Consider the following 22070-nt stretch of genomic DNA (forward strand, 5'->3'; position numbering starts at 1 on the left):
TTTTTTTTTTAGTTAAAAAACACTGCTTTTTTATGATTGCTCCAAGCAATCATAGCAGTATTCCCATGGAGAGGACACTGAAGCATGGCAAAGGGAAAGGGGAGAAGGGGGAGAGGGAGAGTTGTGATGAAGTTCACAAACACTCTTCTTTGCCAAGTGCAGATGAAGAAAATGCTGTTCACCACAGCCCTTGGCTGAGCAGCAGGAATTCATACCAGTGGTTTGCTCTCTTCATGCTGTGTATTGTAATCTCTCTGTCATAGCACAGAGAAAGTTCCATAAGCCTGTCCAGCTGCATTTCCCAACTCACTGCCATAATCTGTCTCACCTGGGTTGAACTGCAGGGGCACAGCCCTCCTCCAGTCTTCCACTTCAAAGTGCTTGATATCAGAAGCATCTTGGATTTTTGTGCATCCAAATATTAGATTTATTTATTTATTTTGCTATACCATGACATGACATATTCATCTTAAAAATTGAAAGCCATCTGTTCCATTATGTTTCAAAATTACTTCATTGCTTATTATTATCATTTTTACTGTTCTGAGATGCATTTCACATGCACTGTTCTGCCAGAGTGGTTCATTCTCATAAACTATACCACTGCTAATCCTAAAATCGGCCTCTCCTATTCCAGCTTTCTAAACCCCTTATGGGTCTTACTATTATTTCAATTTGCTCCCTATATGATATGGAATTTAATTTTCAGAGGCTTAAAATAGTACACATGATGAACACTTTTTTCCCCTATTGATAACACTGGCAATTTTCAGATGGGATTCTGATTAATGCTGATAGACACAAACCTCTGAAATGAGTTACAATTAATAAACTCTTCTTTATAACAGAAAGCAACTGTACTCTGAATTTCAAAAAATATGTGTTGCATTTGCTGTAATTACTCTCTCTAGTAGCCCAGCAGTTTCTTATCTTCTTATCTGCAGGATAAGAGTCTGATATAACATAGTTATTGTGGTAAAGTTGTTACTATGGCACTTCTCTCATATATTACAATTAAGATGGTTTTTTAATAAGTGGGGAAGTTTGGCTGATTACCCAATTAACTCAATAGCAACGGCATTAAAGAAAATAAAATGCATGAGTATTCCCTTCTGAGAATATACAACAGTGGTTAAAGAAATATTGTTTTATGTTGGGTTTTGCAAGCTATTGTTATTTCTGCACTAAAGATAACATGAACTAACTAGTTCAAACTAGTAGCCTTTAGTGCCACAGCAGGATTTAATGGTGCTTGAGACCATCCAAATACATGGCAGACAGACAGCAGTGACCCTTTACTAAACAGTCTTTAGATCTCTGTCCTTATTTTGAGCATGAAATCTTCCAAAGCAGATTGATAACTAGAACACTTCTGATGCCACATCCCACCTGTATTTTCTGACTGTATGGATTATACACAGACCTGTGTATTTGCACATGACAATTCAGCTGCAACTATGAGAGTGTGTGGGCACCTGTGCTGGCTCAGACCAATCAGTGTTGTCTTACTGACAGTGTTATTGTTCTGGCATGTGTAGATCACCAGAATAATGGGTTTTGTTTATAACATCCGGGCTTTGACAGTGTTGTTTGGTGATAGAAAATGTCAAGCAGTCAGATGAGTGTCATCTCCATGAAGTTTTTCTCACAGAGGATTACAGAGATGGGTACATCCTGTAGGTCCTTTCTGTGCTTCTGTGTATCAGCCAGGCAAGTGACCCTGTGTCTATAATACCATCTTTGCATACATAGCTGCAGCAGTCACACACACATTTTTGCATATTGCCCTCAACTGTCTGAAAAGCCAAGAAAAATGCTCCAGAGACTAGAAATTCAGTTTGTTTAGAAAATGTTCCATGAAGTAGGATAGCTACATTAGGAGACACATTGGACGAATGGGCTTTGGGTTTGGAAATATTTTTTTTCGTATGTTTGGTTTGCTGGTGCTATGCTGGCATTCAAGGACTTCATTTAACAAAATGAGAGTTTCAATATGGATGAATGGGAAGGGATTTTAGAACTTCTATAATTTTCTGGTGTTACAGAAGCCTTGTCGCATATGCCGCTTCATATTATTGAACCAGATACTCTGACTTTGAACTTCACGCTGGAAGCAGAGTCCTATATTTTTGCCCTTAAGTACCATTTTTAGTTAGCTTAGCTTAGAAAGACAGGTTTTTGTGTTCCTAAACCTATCCTTATTCTGGTACTTGAGAGCTGTACCAAGACAGTGGAAGAGGGAGATTTGTGTAACTTCGGGCTACCAATTGCCTTCAGAGAGTTTTGCCCCCTTACTGTATTCCTGACTGGATACTTACCTAATATTTCATTTTGAGAATTGCAGATAAAATGTGTTTTCTGTGCATGGCATAGTTAGCTTATTTCATAGCTATTTTACTTCATTTTTGTTAAAGTTTCCTGGATACTTGAATATGGTCTTGTCTTCCTCTTTTATGAGCTAATGTTAGGATGGAGTGGAGGGTGAGGGGGGCAGTTTGTTTGTTTTTTCCATGTAACTATAAAGCATCTGCTAATAACCATCAGCAAGCAACTCACATTCTGTTTAGAGTTATTAATAAGATGTCATAGTAAATTGTTGACTTAAGCAAGCAGTATGTAATGAATAGAGTCACTGTATCTTGTTAGCATTTCCACAGCTCATTTAGCCCCCAAATAAAAAGAAAACATCCTTTCAGAATTTTAATGCACTTTGCTGCTCATCAGTATCACTTGAACATCATTTAATCTTACTAATGTTATAGAGCTGCATGGCAGAATTATAAGGCAATTGATAGCTCAATCAGCCAGAGGATAACTTGAATTTTACACAAAATGTGGGCAAAATCTTACCCAAATGAGCTTTTTTAAAAGGTGTTCTGCTACATAAAATTACTTTACTCTCAGTAACAAAGATTTTGGATTACTTCTGAAGGCCTCAGAAAAGTTTCAGGACAGCCATAGGACAAAGAACATTACAATGTTATCACCTTCTAGTCAGCATTTGAAAGGTTTGCTGTACAGTCAAAAGACTATCCTAAAACAGTGAATACAAATCTAGAATACTGCTATAAATTCACTGCACAGCTTAAAAAGCAATTCTTTTAAAGTGTCTCAGTTATACCATGTATGTATCTAGCATGTATAATAATCGTTGACACAGTGATAGCTTCTGAGCATAACACACAAGAAGAGGAACCGAATGCTATTAGTGAACCACCATAACAAGTAGAATGAGTGAAATACCTAAATGGTAAAAAACATCACCATATAAATATCCATTTTGCAGAATTTCACTGTAGGTGCATAAACATATTATTTGTCTCTGTATTTATTTAAAAGAGGGGTCATTTGTTACAGGAAAATGGTTGAACTTCGGGGCTCAATGAGCGTTCACAGAATTCTCCTAGGTTAGCTTAGTTTAAAAAACAAAACAAAACAAAAAAACCCTTAGGTAATAAAATGATGTCTATCTAGATGAATTTTGCTGAACATCTATGAAATGCCTCCAGATTTGAAGACTTATCCTTTTAATTGTATTTAATTTCATTCAAGGTTCATCCCAACTGAAAGTTAGTTCCTATGTATCATGTCACTGTTTCCATTTATCAAGTACTTGAACATCTGCTTTCTGCACACTCCTGAAAATAGTTGTTTACAAAGGCAAATGGATGACTAGAAAAGAAAATTAGACTGGCTCTTAACCAGCATTTTCCATTAGATATTTTAATTTGTAAGATTTAATGAGAATCAAAGTATTTGCCATAGAATCTGTGGCTCGGTACAAATAAACATTGCTTTAGGTTTAGTAAGTAAAACTCTTATTTTAAAGGCACTGGTCAGTTCTTCCATAGTCTCTGATGGGCTTTTGATCAAGTTCTGTTGAAGGTGGTAGAGCTTGTCACATGCAATAAATGAAGTATTTCTTAAACACTTTGTAGACTAGAGCTCAGTGATACTCTAATATTGCAAGAGAGGGGACTTAGGTACCTGGTCACATACCACTTTTATAACAAAATCCTTTATAAAGGGAGCCACTGAAATCACCTCACAATCAAGTTTCTGTCCAGTCATCACACAAGATCTCCTTTCTTCCAACCAGCCTTGCACCAGCCAGAGAAGAAGCAACTCTGAGAACTCCTTGACCCTGTGAAGGATACCATGTTTGGAGGGAAGTTATTCGCATGGGAACATTTTGCTAGGCACAAGTTATTCACAGCAGTGAATAACTTACTGAAGTGAATAACTTACAGCAGTGAATAACTTATTGAAGCAACTTACTGAAGCCTGAGATTTCTATGAGATCACAGTATCTTTCCAAAGTAGTTCCTCCTTGTTGGTTTTGTTTGTTTATTTGTTTGTTTTTTATCATCTGGAATATCTCATTGCAACAGTTGGCATCATGTGACAGAAAGAACACCAATATTTCATTATATTACTGAAATCTTATGACCTAATCATTATTAGTTCAAGTCTAATTGTTACAGGAAAAATAGAATAATGCAGTTAATGTTAAGCACACGACTCTTAGTTTCATAGCTTTGTACTAAACCTGCAGTTCCCATCAGATTCCCAAGCAGACTGACAGCAATGCAATGAAAATCAAAGAAAAGGAAATGGAGTGGATTTGTGATTCATCATATATCTGTTAGTCTTTTTAATCATAGATGTCCCTTCTATTTTTAACACAGCTCTGCTTTTTCTATTGTATGCACAGGGAAGACCAGAATTTTCAGAAGTGGTCGCAAAATTAGAAGAATGTCTGTGTAATATTGAGGTAAGGACCTTATTTCTACTGTGGTATATCTGCGTGTATGCAGTGTCATAAGGAATACAAATAAGGGAAGCAGCAGGTGCTGAGGAGAATGGTGGCTTTTGAGTCTGAAAGTGCACTGAAAGTGCTTGAGTTGCTTCATCCTGTTGCAAACCAACACACTGCATTTTTAAGACACATTGTCAGTAATGGTTTTCATGGGTGTCAGAAGGAGGCAGTGGGCACCAGATATTGCTGTGAGTGTCAGCAACTACTCAGAGAGAGGAACACTGATGAGAGAGCGCGACCAGTGGGGTGGAGGTGTGGTTCACATTAGTCCTTGGCAGGTTGTTTCCTCCCATTCATCAAACCCAAGTCCACTTGGTTTAAGAAGAAGAAAAGACAAACTGGACAAGACCCATGGAAGAAAGGTAAAAACACAAAACATAAGAAGGATGAATGCAAAGGCAAATTCCTGCTCTGCCCTGTGGCTATGCCATAAATGGGTGTATCAGCATTCAGCCTGGTGTAAAATAAGTGGTCAAACAGCAACTAAACTTGAATCAGGGTTGCAGTTCCTAAAATTATATTTTCTGTGTGCACGTGTACGTATTTAAGAGTTTAAAAAAATATAAATCCTTCCTTTTAAAATGTATCACCGCTATTGAGCTTAAGGATCAGAAAAGACACCTATAATCTACTGCATTTCTTCATGTTCTGACTACAGTTGGTTGCTCTACACGTAGGTGGAAGCTTTTAAGTGCAAAACATTGTGAAGCACTATATCACAAGAAACAGTGCCATCTCGTGGGACACCTGACTTCTATGATACACAGGCAGCAGTGCATGCAGGAAGAAATCTGGATCAAGAGTTCACACACACACACAAAAAAAAACCAAAAACACAACTTTATTTAGCTTTGGAGTTAGACTTAAGCTCCACTGTGTCCAGGGCAAAGCCTTGTTTCTGGGGACAACTCTCCACTTCCCTCTAATTCCTGCTCTTCTTCTTGCTCAGCAAATCATTTCTTCTCCTTTTAAATATCTCTGAATCCAGGCATGACAGGAACTTTTTGTGCCAGCAAGTCTATGGCCCTGCTGCTGCATACATGCATTTGTATATACACACATATTAATGTGCTAGCCCTGTATTAACATTGTCCCATCAGTCCGAACTCCTGTCCTGAGACACTCAGACAGGACCACTCTGATCAGGCAGCACCGCCACCTTTCTGGCACAGGTGGGAAAGTCTCACACAATGGCTCCCACTAGGGAAGCAGCAATGCCTCCCAGCTGCACAGTGAATGCTCACAAGCCAAGTAACTTGCGTCTGGGCTAAAGTTTATCTTCTTGAAAGTCATCCAATCCCAGGTTGAAAACTGCAGGCAACGATGAACCAACCACTTTGTTGGCAGGCAGCATCCAGTTGTCCTCCTCAGCTGTTCAAAGTCAGAAGGCTTTTTTTTTTCAGCCAAACGTTAAGGAAATATGGGACACAACTTGTGAGAAAGAAGGAGCTGAGGAAAGATATGTATGGATGTAATGTAATAACAGTGCCTTTTGTGCTTTTTTTTTTTTTTTTTTTTTTTAATCCAGTTAATGTCTCCAGCCTCTAGCAACAGCAGTGGTTCTCTGTCTCCTTCCTCGTCTTCGGACTGTCTCGTTGCACGTGGAGGTCCTGGCCGTAGTCATGTTGCAGCATTACGTAGTCGTTTTGAGTTGGAATATGCTTTAAATGCAAGAGCTTATGCTGTTTGGTCACAGAGGTACGTTCCACCCATTGCATGCTCAGGAGGGCTCTTACTCTGAAACAGAGAGAATCCTTCCCAGGGCTGTATGGCTCACTTGGCTCAGATGGGAGTTCTCTGTGGCAGGGATTGTCCCTCACTACCAGGTGTGGCTGCATGAGAAGCAGGCAGTAGAAACACACCCTGGGGTATGCAGTACACAGCTGATCCACTGCCAGGGCCAGCCTGGGAAAGCACTTTTGCAATCTTGTCTTCTCCTGTAGCTGCTCTAACATGGTGGTCTGGGTTATCTGAATGCCGAGGAAGCTGTCCTGCTGTCAAGACAACTGCTAAGCATTTGCTTTTTTCACAATGGATAACATCAAATTAGTAGAAAATTGCAAGCTTCCCTGTATGGACTCTACACACAGTACCACTACTTTATCACATGCAACCAAAGATTGATGACTGCCTATCCAAGGGGACAGAGACAGGTGGTCATTAGAAGGATGTCCCCTCATGGTCTGGGAAGGCCAGTGATTATACCACAGTGTATTTTAAATGTGGAAATTTTCACCAAAGAAAAGCTAAAAGACACACTTTTCTTTGGGAAAAAATATATATATATTCCAGTGTGTGGCATCAGTAGCCAGATGGTAAATAACAGGCTAGACCATGGGCAGCACTGTATAACCAAATGTTGTGGTTGGAAGTAACACCTGGTACTATTGCAGAGCCTTACAAACCTTCTTCATACTGTGAGCACTGGCCACGCTTTGGAGAATTGCTCATACAGTTACTTCTGTGAAGTAATTTCCATTTAGGGGAGCTGAGTCCTACAGGAGCTTTTGTGTTTGAAGAAGGAGTTTGTTATACCGGAGGCAGTAAAACTTCTAATATTGTTTGACAAATAGAAAAGGCAGTGCTAGTCTGCTGCATCAAAATAGGATGGCAGGACCTGCTAGTTATCCTCTTAGCTCAGCTCTCTCAGCAGAAACCTAAGCCCTGAAGAAATGTGCTAGGTGTACCTGCTCACTCCTAGCACAAGCATGGCTTGTTATTTCTGCCAAAATATTAGGCAGACATCCTTCTGATGAGGAGGAATAAGGCATGTTTGAGAAAATCCAGTTGAAAATCCTAGAAATAAGCAAATTTGGGAAGAAAGAACCCACTGAAATGCCATGAGTGTGTGTGAGGAAAATTGGTTACTATTACATTTATACTTACGTGGCCCTTTTATGGAGTGTATAGCTTGTGTCTAACCAAGAGTCTGAAAACCATTCTCTGACATGCCATCAGCCCTATTAGATTCTTCATATTAGTGGAATTTATTTACTGAGAGGCATTTGTATGGGCAGGAAGAACACCCAGCTGTCTGACCGTAAGTGCCTGAGGTGAAGATAAAACATGAGGAGAGTCTGGTGATCTCAGAGAATGGCTGCGATAGAAAAGCGAAGTAATTGAACAGGTGTCATTTTTTAATACTGTGTTTCTCAATTCTGGATTTTAGTTTTCAGTTTTTTTCATCTCGATCACAAATCATGATATGATCAAATGAATGATTTAATTAACACTGGCTAATGGTGTTGCACTGAGAGGAGCAAGCACCGCCAGGTGCTGTCATTTTGCAGGTGAAAGCATCCAGGCTAAAAAGGAGACAGGCAGAAACCAGGCTGTCCCAGAAGGTACCATGGCAAGAAATACAAAGGCAAAGTCCCTTTTCCTTTAGGAAGAGGAAGGGATCTCTGCCTCACAGAGCACTGCTGTAGCTGTTCCTACTGGGGCACATCTTAAAATTTGCATTTCATTCAGTTTATGCCCATAGAAGGATAAGAACTCCCAACATTTTCAAGGCAAAGCAACATATGGGTTCTCTATACAACCACAACATTAAAGTTAATATCTGAGGCAGTCTACCCTACCACTCAGGAGACCTGGCTTTGACGGCAAATTTAGCAGTCTCCTGTCTCTGTCCCATGGGGACTGAGAGTACTATGAAAATGAAATGGTCTCTTTATCTCTGCCAGAAGAGCTGTGCGCTTAGTCTAAACTTTACCCTTTAGCACCACTTAGCAGTCAGAAATATTAATAGCAGAGCAAGCCCTGCCCTTGTGATTCATTCCTGGTAACAGGGATGTGGAAAGTCAGACATACAGTCAGCTAAAATGAGGAGCTGGAGTAGAGGAGCATGGTAAATCAATCATTTCACTTTTGGGGGCTCTGACAGAGAGGCAGACGGCAAACACCTGCAGACAGATGCTGAAAACTTCCATATAAAAATATAAATCACACCTAAAACGTTTATCTGGCAACATAAGGTACCAGCTGAATTTCTTTGCTTTGATGTACACTGCCTTGGCAGGACATGGAGGTGGGGACTGAGGTCAAGATGGAAAGAATGTGAACTAGCCTTTTATTGTCTATAAAGGACCAGATTTTGCTGTTAGGTGTAATAGATGCGCACGAAAGGAATAAGAAATTGGTGTATTTAGGTTACAGCGTAGATACAAGAGAGAGAAAAGGGACACTTGAAAGTGCCCCTCTTGTCCTGTAATTCAGTGTTCTCAATACAGCACTGAGGCTTGTTAGCACAACAAAATGAGCTCTTCTGTAACCCCACCAGTTATTTAAAGTTGTATGCTTTTATCAAATGCTCTGCCATACAAACTAACAACATTCAAATCTATAAATAGCACCCAGGAAGGCTCATCTAGAGGCACAGCATTCAATGCAAAGGGAATGGCTTCTACAGCTTTAGTAGTTTTTCAATTATACAACACCCTGAGATGATTAATGAATTCACTTTCTAATGACAATGGTTTCTTAGGATTTCTTTTTTGTAAGCATAGGCATTTTCAGAGAGAATGGGCCCTATTTTTTTTTTCCCCAGCTGGACTGTTTTTCTTGGGCTGTCCCCTGTTTTATCTGCCGACAGCTTCGTGTCCTATGCAGTACTGCACAGCATGCAACTCCATTCCACAGCAGAAACAACCCAGCTAACGAAGCCTCCATCTACTATGGATATATATATATGGATATATATATATATATATATGGATATGTATATATACTATATATATATATATATATATATATATATCGTATGTAAACTGACACCTCCTATCTAATTTGCAGCACTGGGCAACACCTTTCTCAGGGTCTTTCTTTGGATGACATGAGAAGAAACTTCCAGTACCCACCGATTGACAAAAATGGTGAGTTTTAGCACAATACACTTCTTAGCATCTTGCAGTGTTTAACCAGTGCAGAGCTATGGTCTCCTGCAGTATCAAAAAGCCTGATGAAAAAATTAATGTTCAATGCAGACTGCTAGTTACAGTCAGTGAGAGCTTGTGAGGTCTTACCCATTACTCCATGCAGCGCATTGCCACTTTCAATCTATTTGTGCCTCAAGCTTTTTGGGAATGGGATGTTCTGTTTTATCTGTGTGCATGGATCTGTGAATAAAGAGAAGATTGTGGCATCATAACTTCACTCCTCTCAGAGGACATCCTGTCATTCTGCTCCTCTCCAGAACAAATGTTCTGACTGTTTCTTCCTCTTGCCTTTCCTTCTTGCCTTTTCTTCTTGATTTTCCATCCTACTACATTTGAGCATGTTTTTATGCATTGCCACACAAAGAGCAACCTAGCATTTCCTAGCCCCTGTAAACCTTTCTTGTTAAATAGATCTTGTTCAGGTCTCATCTTGCAGGCAGCAACATGGGGTTCAGTTTCTCATCCACCCTTTCTGAATGGCTCATGAGCTCACTACCTGCTTCTTTACAGTTTCCCAATCAAAGAGTAGTTTCATCTTGGAGCAACTTTTAGCCCAATAGCATAATTTATAAGTACATCCTTAAAATAAAGAGCATATGAAATGTAGTTGGCGTTAGGATGCTATCCACCAGATTGCATTCAGATATCTTAGATAAATCTTTCTTGGTGAGGATCTGAAGGGCAGATTCTTAATCTCACCTTCATGCAGATCTTCATTCACACCAGGCTCAGCTGCTGCATTCTAGAAAGACCTACGATTGGTATGAAACAACTTTTGCTATGTGCTAGCTGTCAGGATAGTACGTTTTATGCCCAGGTGCTCAGTAATTTTCTGTGCAGCAATATGGAAGTGGGCACACCTACCAAGTAAACAATTTCAGAAACTCCCCCAGCTGCCATCCACCAGCACCAGCTGATCTGTTCGCCTGAACATCCTAAGATGCTCCAGGGCCATGTCAATGGGATGGCACTTCCTTGTTTAAATGCTGACACGCAGCCAGGACCCATCTCCTGTGATTGTTGTGTTTGCTGAGCAAACATCAGCACAGCACACCGCAATTATCTGTACCTCATGAGAGCACCACAGTCCATGCTTCCTACGTTCACCCAGAGCCATGCAGATATTCTGGCTCTCCTCAGACCATGAACAGGCATGAAAATCCAGGAAACCCTGGATACAGAGCAGTGTATGAAGGTATTTTCTGAAACGATTGCTCAAGGGATAAACATGCCAGAGCGCTGCCCATATACCCAGCAATGCCAGATGCAAAGCAAAGCTATGATACACTTTTACAAAAGAGCCACAGGCCAGGGAAAGACCTAGGCTTTGGCACTGCCCATGCCAGCTATTGGTTTTGAAAACTGGGTAGAGAATTTTTTTTATAAATGCTTGTATCAGATTTTGGCATGTGACTGACAAAGGAGACAAACAGAAGTGGTGGGAGCCATGAAGCTGACATGGTGGAGAATGACAGCAATATCTTCAGTGCCAAGGAGCAGAGCTGGACTTTGAAGACAACACAGACTTCTGAGGACACTTGTACACTGTGGTCTCTGACAGCCAGGAGTTCCCACCAGGGAGGTGTTTGCTAGGATCAGGGGGTGTTATGTGCTATGTTTGATGTAAAGTCTTTGTTTCTCCCAGGCATACCTACTGAGTATGTATGAGCAAAAATATGCTTTTCTCTATGTTCCATGTGCTTTCATATGCTTTTCTCTATGTTTGAATCACAACTGTGTTGACACAGGTTGTATGATGCTGCTGTCCTCATTCAGAGTTTGCTGCTGCCAGCTAAGCTGTCCCCTCTCCTGAGACACCCTCACCCCTTTCCTGTCATCTGTTGCCACTTTTCTGCTACTTTCCAACACATTTTAGCAACAAAAGAATTTAGTGTTTCATTCTGCCTGAAGCATATATACATCCTATTTGTTATCTTTGTTGTTTTTCACTGGCCCCAGTGTGTCTGTTGCACTACCTCCCCTCCTCTGAACTGAGCACATTGGATGAGAAAAAGAAAAAAAATGGTCATATAAATATTTACTGAGTACAGTGCTAAGAGCAGTGCTGATGCCATAACAAGCAGTGAGCTAATGACCTTTGAAACTGAAAAAAGAACAAAAATGTTACTACTTTTCTTGATGTATCCATATTCCACATCTGCACAAAGTAGTTCCTCCCAGCACAGCTTTTATCATTCATCCAGCAGCTGAAAAATTTGAGGAGGAAGAAGCCAGGAACAAAACAGGGACTGTTCAGTGAACTCCTAGAGTAAGACCATCCAGGAAGGACTGGAGAGGGTCTCTCAAGTCTGCACTACAAAAGGACAAAAGGTAATTAAGGGCTGGTCAAAAAAGAAACTGTCCATGGCTTCATTTAAACTGTGGAATTAAGGTGTGATTTCAGACTCCACACATGAAACCTCAAGATTTATTTGCAAATATTCCTGTTCTTGAATTTTAGTTTCCACAGAAGAGAACAAAAGTATGCAAGTGGGAAGGGAGGTATTCCCCAGCCAGACCTCCATGTTGCTGTTCTGTACACCAGGATCATGGTGCAGCACAGCTTGATCACAACCTTCTTGAGCCAAGAGCTGGCCAAGCTGAACCCTGCAGTAACTCAGGTAACAGTGGAAAAAGCCAGAGAGGTACAGAGGAACGTCAAGATCCTGGTTGATAGACACAACAGGACTGGAAAACTCCATGCCATGTACTTCATTTCATCAGGCTTATGCAGCTCAAAGTTGAGTCCTGTGGTGTCACCAGGAGAAGTATCTTGAGGAACATCAGAATCACTATCCCCTGTTACAAAGCACCAAAACCAGCTGCTCTGGAGGCCCTCCGTAACATGCTGCAGCCCAGTCACCACTCTCTCAGACTGCACCCCAGCCTTCAAGATCCTGGTAGAGTAATCAAGCCATTGCAATGCACAGCAGCACACCAGAAAACAGAAAGCCCTGATACCATTTTTATTAGAGTGCTTGGTCTAATGATTGCAAATATTTGCACTCTTTATTTATGGCACATAAACCAATTTCACTGTTGTCTCTCCTTATTCATCTCCATTTTGATCTTTTTTTTTTTCATTTTCTTTTTGCATAATGTTTTCCATTATCCTCATTTGCACTTGCAGTCTGTAAGCAATAAAGAATACATTCACTCTTTTTCTTTCTTAGTAAAAGCCCTAAAAGCACCCTGCTCCCATTCCTGCAAGAGCCCTTGTCATAGTGAACAATTTTCTTCACTGAATGTGTTTGAAAACAGGAATTTTACAAATAAACACAGCCATGACCTCTTCAGTGAAAGCAAAGGACCTGCTCTTTGTGGGAAGTGTCACAAATTGTGAGTTAAAAAGTACATTGAAAGGAGCAAAATCACATGAGATAGATACACAATGGCCAAAGAGAACTGTATATCCTCTAAAGTTTAAGATTAGCGTAAACAGAAAGTTTAACTTTAGCTTTGCTTATCCTTGCTCATCGCAGCACTCAGACACAGGCAGACAAGCTACTGACATTGCAGCAACAACCACCAAAGTTTCCCAACAGCAAAGATGGTCTTGACAAGGCTTGCAGCACAGCACCTTTCCTGCAGCATAAGGAAATGCGTGCATTCCCTGAACAGCTGTGTGGCTGTACAAGCCAACGCTGTGGAGCAGCATAGTGCCATCCCTGGCCCTTGGAAATGGTACCATCCAGCTGAGAGGAGACACATAGGGCAGACAAGAAGAAGCCCATGGGAGTAAGGCAAGCCAAGCAACCCAGTAAGCTCGCTCCTGGGTGGTACAAAACTCACAGGCACAGCAAGAAAAGAAAAAAATAATAATAAACAAACAAAAACAAACAAGCAAACAAAAAAACACAGGTTGTGATTGAGGGGTTTGGAAACATGAAAGCATTTAATAAAGCAAATGTTCCCCATTGTGTGGAAGCAGTAAAGTCAAAGAAACTGATGGTGAAGCATGTGGACAGTCTTCCACCCAGCATGATCAGAGAAACCTATCAGAGTGCAAAGTGCCGTCACCATGGCCAAAGATGCCGTTAAAAGTACATCATGCTCTTGTAATGTGCCCCATCACAGACCACCACTTTGTGAAGCACAATGGCTTTAACTTCAATGCTTCAATGAAGGCACATGCCTCCTTCACCTCCCAACATCCAGGGCACATCCAGCATGCATGAAAACAGTCATGGGCTTAAGATGGCATATTTAGAACATGAGTAAGATTTCCTTAAGGATACACTTTACATCCAGCTTTCAAAACACAGCATGCCAAGATTAGAAGATAAACCAAGGTTGGTTATGGATTACAGCTTGGGGATGTAATGGTCACTGCGATTTTAGTTACCAGAGTCCTAATTTTATGCAGCTGTGTATATTTTCTGTTTGGCAGTAGGAATTTGGCATGGAGGAGCATGAACAATGTTTCCTAATTCTCTCCCAGCCCCTACACCCCAGAAAGTTTTTGTGCACTAGTTTTCTTTGTTCCCTGAGCATCTGAGAGGCTCTGTATGATGCATTGTTATCAGGAAATTTGAGATGACTACATGGGATTTATTTTTATGTTTGTACAGTAAAACAAGGGGAATGGGAGCAGCTGACAATGGCAGTGTAAAGGGAGAAATAGTTTCTTATTCTTGGAAAGCTCATTGGAAACACAGCACTGTCAAGAACAGTTGATGTCCATTTTGTAGTGTCAAGAATTTAAAAAGTTAAAATATTTTAAAAGCACTTGTCAGAATGCTGATTTTGAGCTCTCCTAAGCTCTAGTTGAAAGGACAAAAAAATATATATTTTTTAATGCCAAATGTTATTAAAACACTGAGATTTTATGTCAGATTTTATGTATTTCTTTTATGTCAGTCACCAAAGTTTCTTTGTGTTTGCCTACATTGCATTCATTCCATGAATGATTGGGTCTGTTTACTTCCCATTTAAATTTCTCCTCAGTAGATGATATTGAATGGTGACTTGCAGACAGCAAAAAGGTATGTGTGATCAGTGCCTATTTATCTCAAAATGATACGCACATTATTTTGTTGACATTGTCACTGCAGGGGAAGGTAGGAGAGAATCGCTTCTGTGTCATGACGCACATGAACTTCCCTCTGCATCTTGCAGGTTACGTGTCGGATCCCATGAGTACCATGAGATTTCATTCCTGCAGCAGCAGTGGTAGCTTTGAAGAAAGCAGCTGACAGCATGGACCGCCTTCCTGCAGAAAGTCACCGAAAACCGGCAGCAACTGTTCTTACCATATCAGCCCAACTCCCAAGCATCGCGTGCTATATTGACGGTCCCTAAACTGAACCCTTTATTTGCTGACAATGAATGTCCCTATCATGTTATGTGCTAGCATCTTTTTCTGCTGACCTTGAGGGGGCTTTTTCTTTTGGTGGTGTGCATCTACCTTTAACAAAGTGAATGCCTGCACTTTCAGCCTGAGCATTAAAAATCTGTAGAGGTGAAAGTAAAGGTGTGTCTGTTATAGTTTCAAAGCTCTGCTGCAAGTCATTGTTACCTGGGTCCGCACCCCCTGACCAGCAGCTGCCCCGGAGCCCCAGCCCTCCTCGCCACCACGAGAAGCAGCCTGTCCCTCCTGCCACCATGCCAGGCCAAGCTCCAGCTCCCAGCTCCTGAACAAGATTGTCTCTTTTTTGAGCTCCCCACAGTCACAGAAGCACCCTGTCCCTCATTCTCAGTACCTCAGGCTCACACAGCTTGCCAGCACAGCAGCCCCACTACATCTTTTCTGAGCCCTGATCTGCAGTTGCTTTCCTGCTCTCTGAGAATAATGAGGTACTTGGGTAGCCATCATAACTGTACTCTTCCAGACATTTCTGTCTTCTCATCTGCTTCCTTGTTTTAGTTCGAGTTCCTTTTTTTTTTCTTAAAAAGTACATGCTTTAGTTCGGTCGTTTGGTAACAAAAAAGCAACATGGGAACTTCAAAATAAACTTTTCACCAGAAGGGTAACACGCAAATCAAATCCCAAACCACCTATGTTTACTGCAGACAAGTAAAATCGTTGTCCCACAAGTGTGATAATCCTAAAGCAGAACAGAGCTACATTTTTCACTCAAAGCAGTTCCGAGGCAAAGTGTCATCTAGTGCGTGCTGAGTGTGCCTGCCGGTACCGGGTTTGCAACAAATTTCTCACTGGGAGTTTAAAAAAAAAATGGGGAAGGGCAAGACAACTTGAACTCTTCTTCTAGAAGCAATTACACAGTTAAAATTATGCTGTTATTTTTCTGGAATCTGTTTTGAAAATAGCAAAATTTTGCTGCAAGCAACACTGCTATAATATTATTCCTTAATTGCATTTGAATACACAACTGTCATGTTAGGTGGGTAGAAATGTGGGTTCATGATTACTGCATGTTGCTCTGTGGATATTATTCAGGATGTTGCGTTCTTATGACTACAGTGTCTGAACTGAGCTGTGTGATAAGGCATTGTGCAGTGTGACGGACACGGTCTATAAATCAGTAATAGGCTCTGCTGACTCATGTCTTGCATGCTGTTAGTTTCATAATCCTGAAGCCATAAAAATGGGGAAGGTTTCATTTAGTGAGGTTTACAGGTGTTTTTTCCATTTGTTTTGTTTCACCTAGGGAAAAATCTTCTATCAGTCTGTAAAACCAGAATATTGGGAGCTTGGTTGTTTTTTTAGAGCAATACAAGAAACTCTGAGAGCCAGCATGTTCCTAACCACAGGACTCATTTCCCTAATTGTTAAAATTATACACACAAGAACCATTTATAAATATTGCAGTATTTTAAATAATGTATTATCAGTTTTCCTGTCACTTACAGTCACTGCTGCCTTACTCTTTTGGGATTTCCCTGATGATCCAGATCTTCTGCAGCCCAGGAGTGTCTTGGGAGTTCAGGTGCCTCTTAGAGACCAACTCTTGCCTTCTTTTCTAAAAGGTTGGAATGGATCTAGTTATATCTGCTACTGCAAACTCACACCACCACTTAATCATCTCCAGAGTGCTCTGAATGTCAGGTATCTTTAAAGGAAGATTCCACCCATAAGGAAAAAAAAAAAGTGCTCTCATGGCTGAAGTGCCAAGAGCAGAGGCTGGAGGCTGGCAAGAAGCTGCTCCAGGAGGAGTCCCCTGCTGGGGCGGCCGCATGCACAACACTGTGGGGCAGGGGTCCTGCCACTGCCTCGCCTGCTGCCATTCATCAGCCGCAGAAAAGACAAGGACGTGCTGGGGCAGGGACGCTGCCCTGCAGCTGAAGCTGGAGAGACCCCTGCCTCAGGCACAGCCACACGGGGCTCCCTTGCCCCAACGTGGAGTCAGTGCTGCAATGGGGACTCCGTTCCCGTTCCCTGTTCTCTTGTTTTGCAGAGTGAGAGTATTTAACAGCATTTTGAGATGCTTTGCTGATCACTTTGGTACTTACCTATGACACACAAATCTCTTACCATTCCCATTTTCATCCTGTGCTCAGTAAAGCAGATAAATGTCAAACAAGACAGTTGTTTGGTTCGTGACTTGCCTGAGTACAGCCTTGGCTGTAATCCTGAACCTTCCAGGGAATCACTGCTAAGGCAAATCCCTGCACTCCCCTCTTTCGCCTTTGTCCACCCCTAACACTTGAGCAACCTGTGTATGCATGTGCATTCGTAAAACACTTTGGTCTGGTCATGACCACAAATCTGTATGATCCAGTTTTAGTAGCACAAACACTCAACCCAACATTACTTAGGCATTCAGTTAGAAAGCAGAGATAACTGCTGAAGACAAGGCCCTACTTGATTGCCAAGTATTATTCTTACAATTCGATCATTTGCAAAAATTCAGTGAACTACACAGACTGATACATCATGGTTGTTTTTTTGTTTGTTTGTTTTTTTAATAGACCCAAGTAAATATGCAGATGTGCAAATATGTAGAGAAAAAAAAAACTCTGGAGAAGGTCATTAGCATTAATTTAAATTCCGAACACTTCGTATACCAGGTGTATTCAACTGTAGAGTATGTAAACACAGGTTATCTATTTACTGTAGTTTTTTATGTTGAGCAACACTGGAAACGTCTTGGTCCAAAGAATAAGCCAATACTGATTTTATGGACACTTCCTGGTTAAAAGGAAAGGACCATTGCTGAGTTCTCAAAAGTCGAACACATGCTTTGTAAGCAAATATTGCCTATCTTGCACAGAATAAACATTTCCACTGCACCACAAAGGATCACTTAATGCAATGCTTTGTTTAAGCTGCTGATGACAGTAAAGCTATGAGTCTTCTTTGTCTGCTTTCTTCTTTCAAAATACTTCCTGGTATCCAGATTAAAAATACAAATGCAACCGTCTTTAGTACAGGAGGAAACAAAAATGAATTGATTGCATTTAAATTTGCATGTGTTTAAATGTGTATTGATCTTAAATAATTTAGAGTAACAAACCTGTCAAAATCCTGCTTGTTTCAGTTCCATTCCTGATCTGAAAACCCAGCTACAGCCACGTGCCGCTATGGTTACCGCCCCTGCGGCTGGTGGGCAGGACCTCAGGGTCCCTCCAGAGGTGGGGGAGCTGAAAAGGGGATGGGCAGCAGAGACCCATAGCCAACCCGGGGTTGAAACGTCCTTATTCTGAACCACGCGCTGCCATGGGACCAGCAGCAGTTCCACCACAGACTGCATGGGCCTGGGGAGCTACACCTAACACCAGTAAAAGCAAAAGGCTCAGGCTTTCCTCATTTACATCGTAAATGAGTTACAACTGCTCTGATTTAACATTTCCCAACATCTTTTCAAAGTTCTGAGAATGCACTGAAGTGTGGCCTGGCTCTGCATGGCAAGCAGTCCCCAGCAGCCACCCCCCTGCGCGGCTGCTGCTCCCCGTGACAGGGCTCCTTCCCACTCCTGCTGCAACACCGCGGTGCCCCTCACCAGATCAAACCACTGATGTGCTCAAGTGCCCTGCGCACGCCAATGAAGACGCAACCCCATCTCACAGTGAAGAGTTTACAGTTTAAAAAGCCAAATAACTCACAGAAAAATGCACAGAGTGGAGATACAGTCAAGCACATAGACATACATTTCTGGTCCTACAGTAACACACACAGAGCACCTATCCTTAGCTGTCACTCCTATCAGCCAGCAGAAGCAAGGGGTGTCTGAGTTCCCCACTGAAATACTTCTCTGGGTTTTGGAAATAGCAAGTGTGGCAGCTGTGGAACAATCCTTGTGATTGTGGTCTTCATAACTACGACGGAGTGCTGTTCCCCGGGCTGGCATGCACTTGCTAATTTGAGCTGTCCGCTGCACACCGAGAAGCTGCTGTAGGAGAACGTGAGAGACAGTTGTACTCGCAAAGTAAAATAAAGGAGTATCCTGAAGGGCACAAATCTAGTAGATGTGTAAATGTTGCAGAAAACAGCACTGAAGAAGCTGCAGAAAAAGCTTAGAGGACCGTTTCTTCCTTGTCCTGGGGCCCTATGGAGGGCATGACAGCTGCATCCAGGTTTACAACATCCTAGGAAATGACGAGAAAAATGTTAGCTTTACAGAAAATAGGCTAAACTGAGGTACGGAGATACCACTGTAAGACACTTCCTGCAGTTAGATGCCAGAGCAACCGGAGAAGCCAGCTGCCGCTGCTGGCCTGCAGCCCAGAGCTCACGGGCAGTGACAGCAGCAGTGGTGACACTGAGGCCACTCCACATCGACAGCAGCACTGGGAGCAGGAGCAGTGCTGCTGGGAGCCAGGAGCACAGGGCACTGGGCATGGCTGGAGGGCCGAGAGGACACGGGACTGCAAGCCTTGGCACCATGGTGAAGGTACATGCAACAGGGCTTCAGGAACAGGTAAGCACGCAGAAGCTGCCACGCAGAAGGATTTGTCATCCTGTACCCCAGCTATCAGTGGCAGATTCTTAAGGGGAGCATAAGAAAGCAGCAGTGAGAATATGAGACATCCTCTGCTCCCAACAGCCACGAGCCTGGGGACGTGAAGAGGAACGTGCCAGCAGTAGGCTCAGGCAGGACTCACCTCACGGCAGCTCCCATTCGTGGCAGCAGCTCCCGCATCTGGGCTTCCTCTCACAGGACTTTCCTTCCTCTGCTCCTGCGCCCCAGAGTCACCCTGTGCGTCTTCCAAGACACCCTCGGCCTTTCTCTTCTGGGCACCTTCACTGAGGCCAGACTGTTTCCCTTCGACTTGTGCTCCTGCCTGCACTGTCCCTCCCTGGGCTGCTGGACCCTCTGCCACTGCCACCCCCATCCTGCTCTGTCCCCCTGCCCCTGCTTCTGTCCCCCTCTCCCACGCCCCCACCTCATCACCCATCCGGCCATCCCCAGCCACCACCGCCTCCAGCCCCACCGCTCCCCCCACCGGCTCCAGTCCTCCCCCATTCCCTGCCTTCCCCACTGCAGTGCCAGCTGCCTCCCCAGCTGTGCTCTCGCACAGCCCCTCTGTGGGCAGCGCTGGTTCCTCCACCACCTCCTCTCCAGGAGCGCTCCCCGCTCCCAGCACTATCCCATCCCGATCTGTAGCACACTCCAGCAATCCCTGCTCTGCAGCTTCCAGCTCCTGTGGACCTGCCACTCCCCCCATGACCCCTCCACCTCCCAACTCAGCTCCGGCTTTCTCTGCAGATACTCCCATCACTAGCCCATCAAGTTCTTCTCCCATTGCTCCATCTGGCTTTGCTTCACTGCCCAAAGATGGGTTTCCAGTCAAAAGTGCTTCTGCTAAACCCTCCTCGTCTCCTGCTGTTGCTGTCTGCTCCAACGGAGATGACCCTTCACTTGCAGGATCCCTTCCAGCCTCCACCAGAGCCCCTAATCCAGATGCTACTTGTAACACTGGACCCTTGCCTGCATCCACAGACTCCTCCACCACCTCCTCTGCTCTTGGGACAGAGCTCTCTTCCACTTCTGGTGGTCTGTCAGTCTCAGATGTTGCTGTTCCTTTGGCAGCATCCTTCATCTCTGCCTTCTCTTCCCCTGAAGCTTTCAGTTGGGAAAACTCATTTGGCTTTAGTTCTTCCCTGCCTGTGCAAACTTTGGTATCCCCTAATGTTTCCCTGAGAGCCCCAGGTTTCTCCACAGCCTCCTCCCCTTCAGAAATAGCTTCTTCTACAGCCTCCGCTCCTTCAAGGCCAGCCACTCCTGTAATCTCTTCTTCTACCAAGTTTGCATCCTCCACAGCCTCCTCTCCCTCACATACAGCATCCTCCACAATGCCCTTCCCTGCAAAACGTCCCTCCTCCACAGCCTCCTCTGCTTCAGACATGGTGTCACCCACTGCCTCCTTCAACAGAGGTTCTGCCATCCCCACTGCCTTCTCCACCCCAGAGGCCTTCTCCATGGCCTCCCCTCCTCCAGAGAGCTCACCGGCTCCCTCACCGCTCCCAGACACTGCCCCGTCTGCCTCCCTGCCCGCCGGCCCCCCCACGCCCGCCGGTTCCTCTCCCTCGCTCCCCAGCTCCTGCAGTGCTCCCGCACTCTCCATCACCTTCTTCACAGCTTTCTGACCCCCAGCTACCACTTCTGCTCCAGGCACTCCCTTCCCTGGCTCCTTTTCCTTGGCATCTCCTTCTGCCATGCCCCCCCTGGCAGGTGCCAGTCCTTCCACAGCTAGCTGACCCGCCGCCGGCACCATGGCCACCACCTCTCCCTCGGGCAGCACATCTGCCGCCCGGGCCGCTTCCCATCCTGCCTCGTCAGTGTGAGTATCTCCCTCCTCAGCTACACGGCCTTCCTCCACCGGTGCTTGTCTCTGCCCTGCCACCTGCCCTCCTCGTGCCTCTTGTTCTGCTGCCTTCTGCACATCACGTGCTCTTGTTCCTTCTGCCAAGAAAGCTCCATCTGGTGCTAGTAAGACACAATTGAAACATTAGTTTTACTGAGAGCTGAGTTAATGTTAAGGCCGGTTTACAGGGTTAAAAACATTATTTCTCCCAAGTAATGAAGGGATACCAGCATGGTGGCAAGACAGAGACTTGCCATGGTGCTTCTTATCATGCACCTGTGCTCTGACTAGGTTTCTGGTGCTGCCATTCTGGCATCTGGTGTGATAAATTTAAGCAAAAATGTCGATGCATGACTGGCTTTCAGTTCTGACAGTTCTGCCTGCCCTTTCCTACTCCTTTCTCCCCCCCTCACCTGCCTAGCAGAGAGCTTGTGTGTACGCAAAATAGCTGCAAGCTTGACAATAACACTCAAAATTCAGAAATAGGTGGTAAACTGCTCATATAAAATATGCATACATGGGAAGAAGAACATAGCTGGTCATGCAAAGTAATTGCTTCCCATGCATTCTGTAATTATACCTGGGGAATAATACAGGGCCTCTTC

General features: G+C 43.4%; 2 protein-coding genes across 2 annotated transcripts in view; one reads left to right on the forward strand and one right to left on the reverse strand.

Annotated features, from left to right (window-relative positions):
• Positions 1-15117, forward strand: part of TNNI3K (TNNI3 interacting kinase) — a 74365-nt gene extending 59248 nt beyond the window's left edge. Inside the window, exons 22-25 of the mRNA XM_035564477.2 lie at positions 4715-4774; positions 6348-6517; positions 9614-9693; positions 14875-15117. Coding sequence (XP_035420370.1) covers positions 4715-4774; positions 6348-6517; positions 9614-9693; positions 14875-14951 — 387 coding nt within the window. The 3' untranslated portion in view covers positions 14952-15117. The remainder of the gene's footprint in view (positions 1-4714; positions 4775-6347; positions 6518-9613; positions 9694-14874) is intronic.
• A 4056-nt stretch (positions 15118-19173) lies between these two features.
• Positions 19174-22070, reverse strand: part of ERICH3 (glutamate rich 3) — a 32954-nt gene continuing 30057 nt past the window's right edge. Inside the window, 2 exon segments of the mRNA XM_035564410.2 lie at positions 19174-19245; positions 19762-21587. Of these exon segments, the coding sequence (XP_035420303.2) occupies positions 19174-19245; positions 19762-21587 (1898 nt within the window).

Source organism: Cygnus atratus, chromosome 8 (assembly GCF_013377495.2).
Source record: "Cygnus atratus isolate AKBS03 ecotype Queensland, Australia chromosome 8, CAtr_DNAZoo_HiC_assembly, whole genome shotgun sequence".
NCBI classification, from domain to species: domain Eukaryota; kingdom Metazoa; phylum Chordata; class Aves; order Anseriformes; family Anatidae; genus Cygnus; species Cygnus atratus.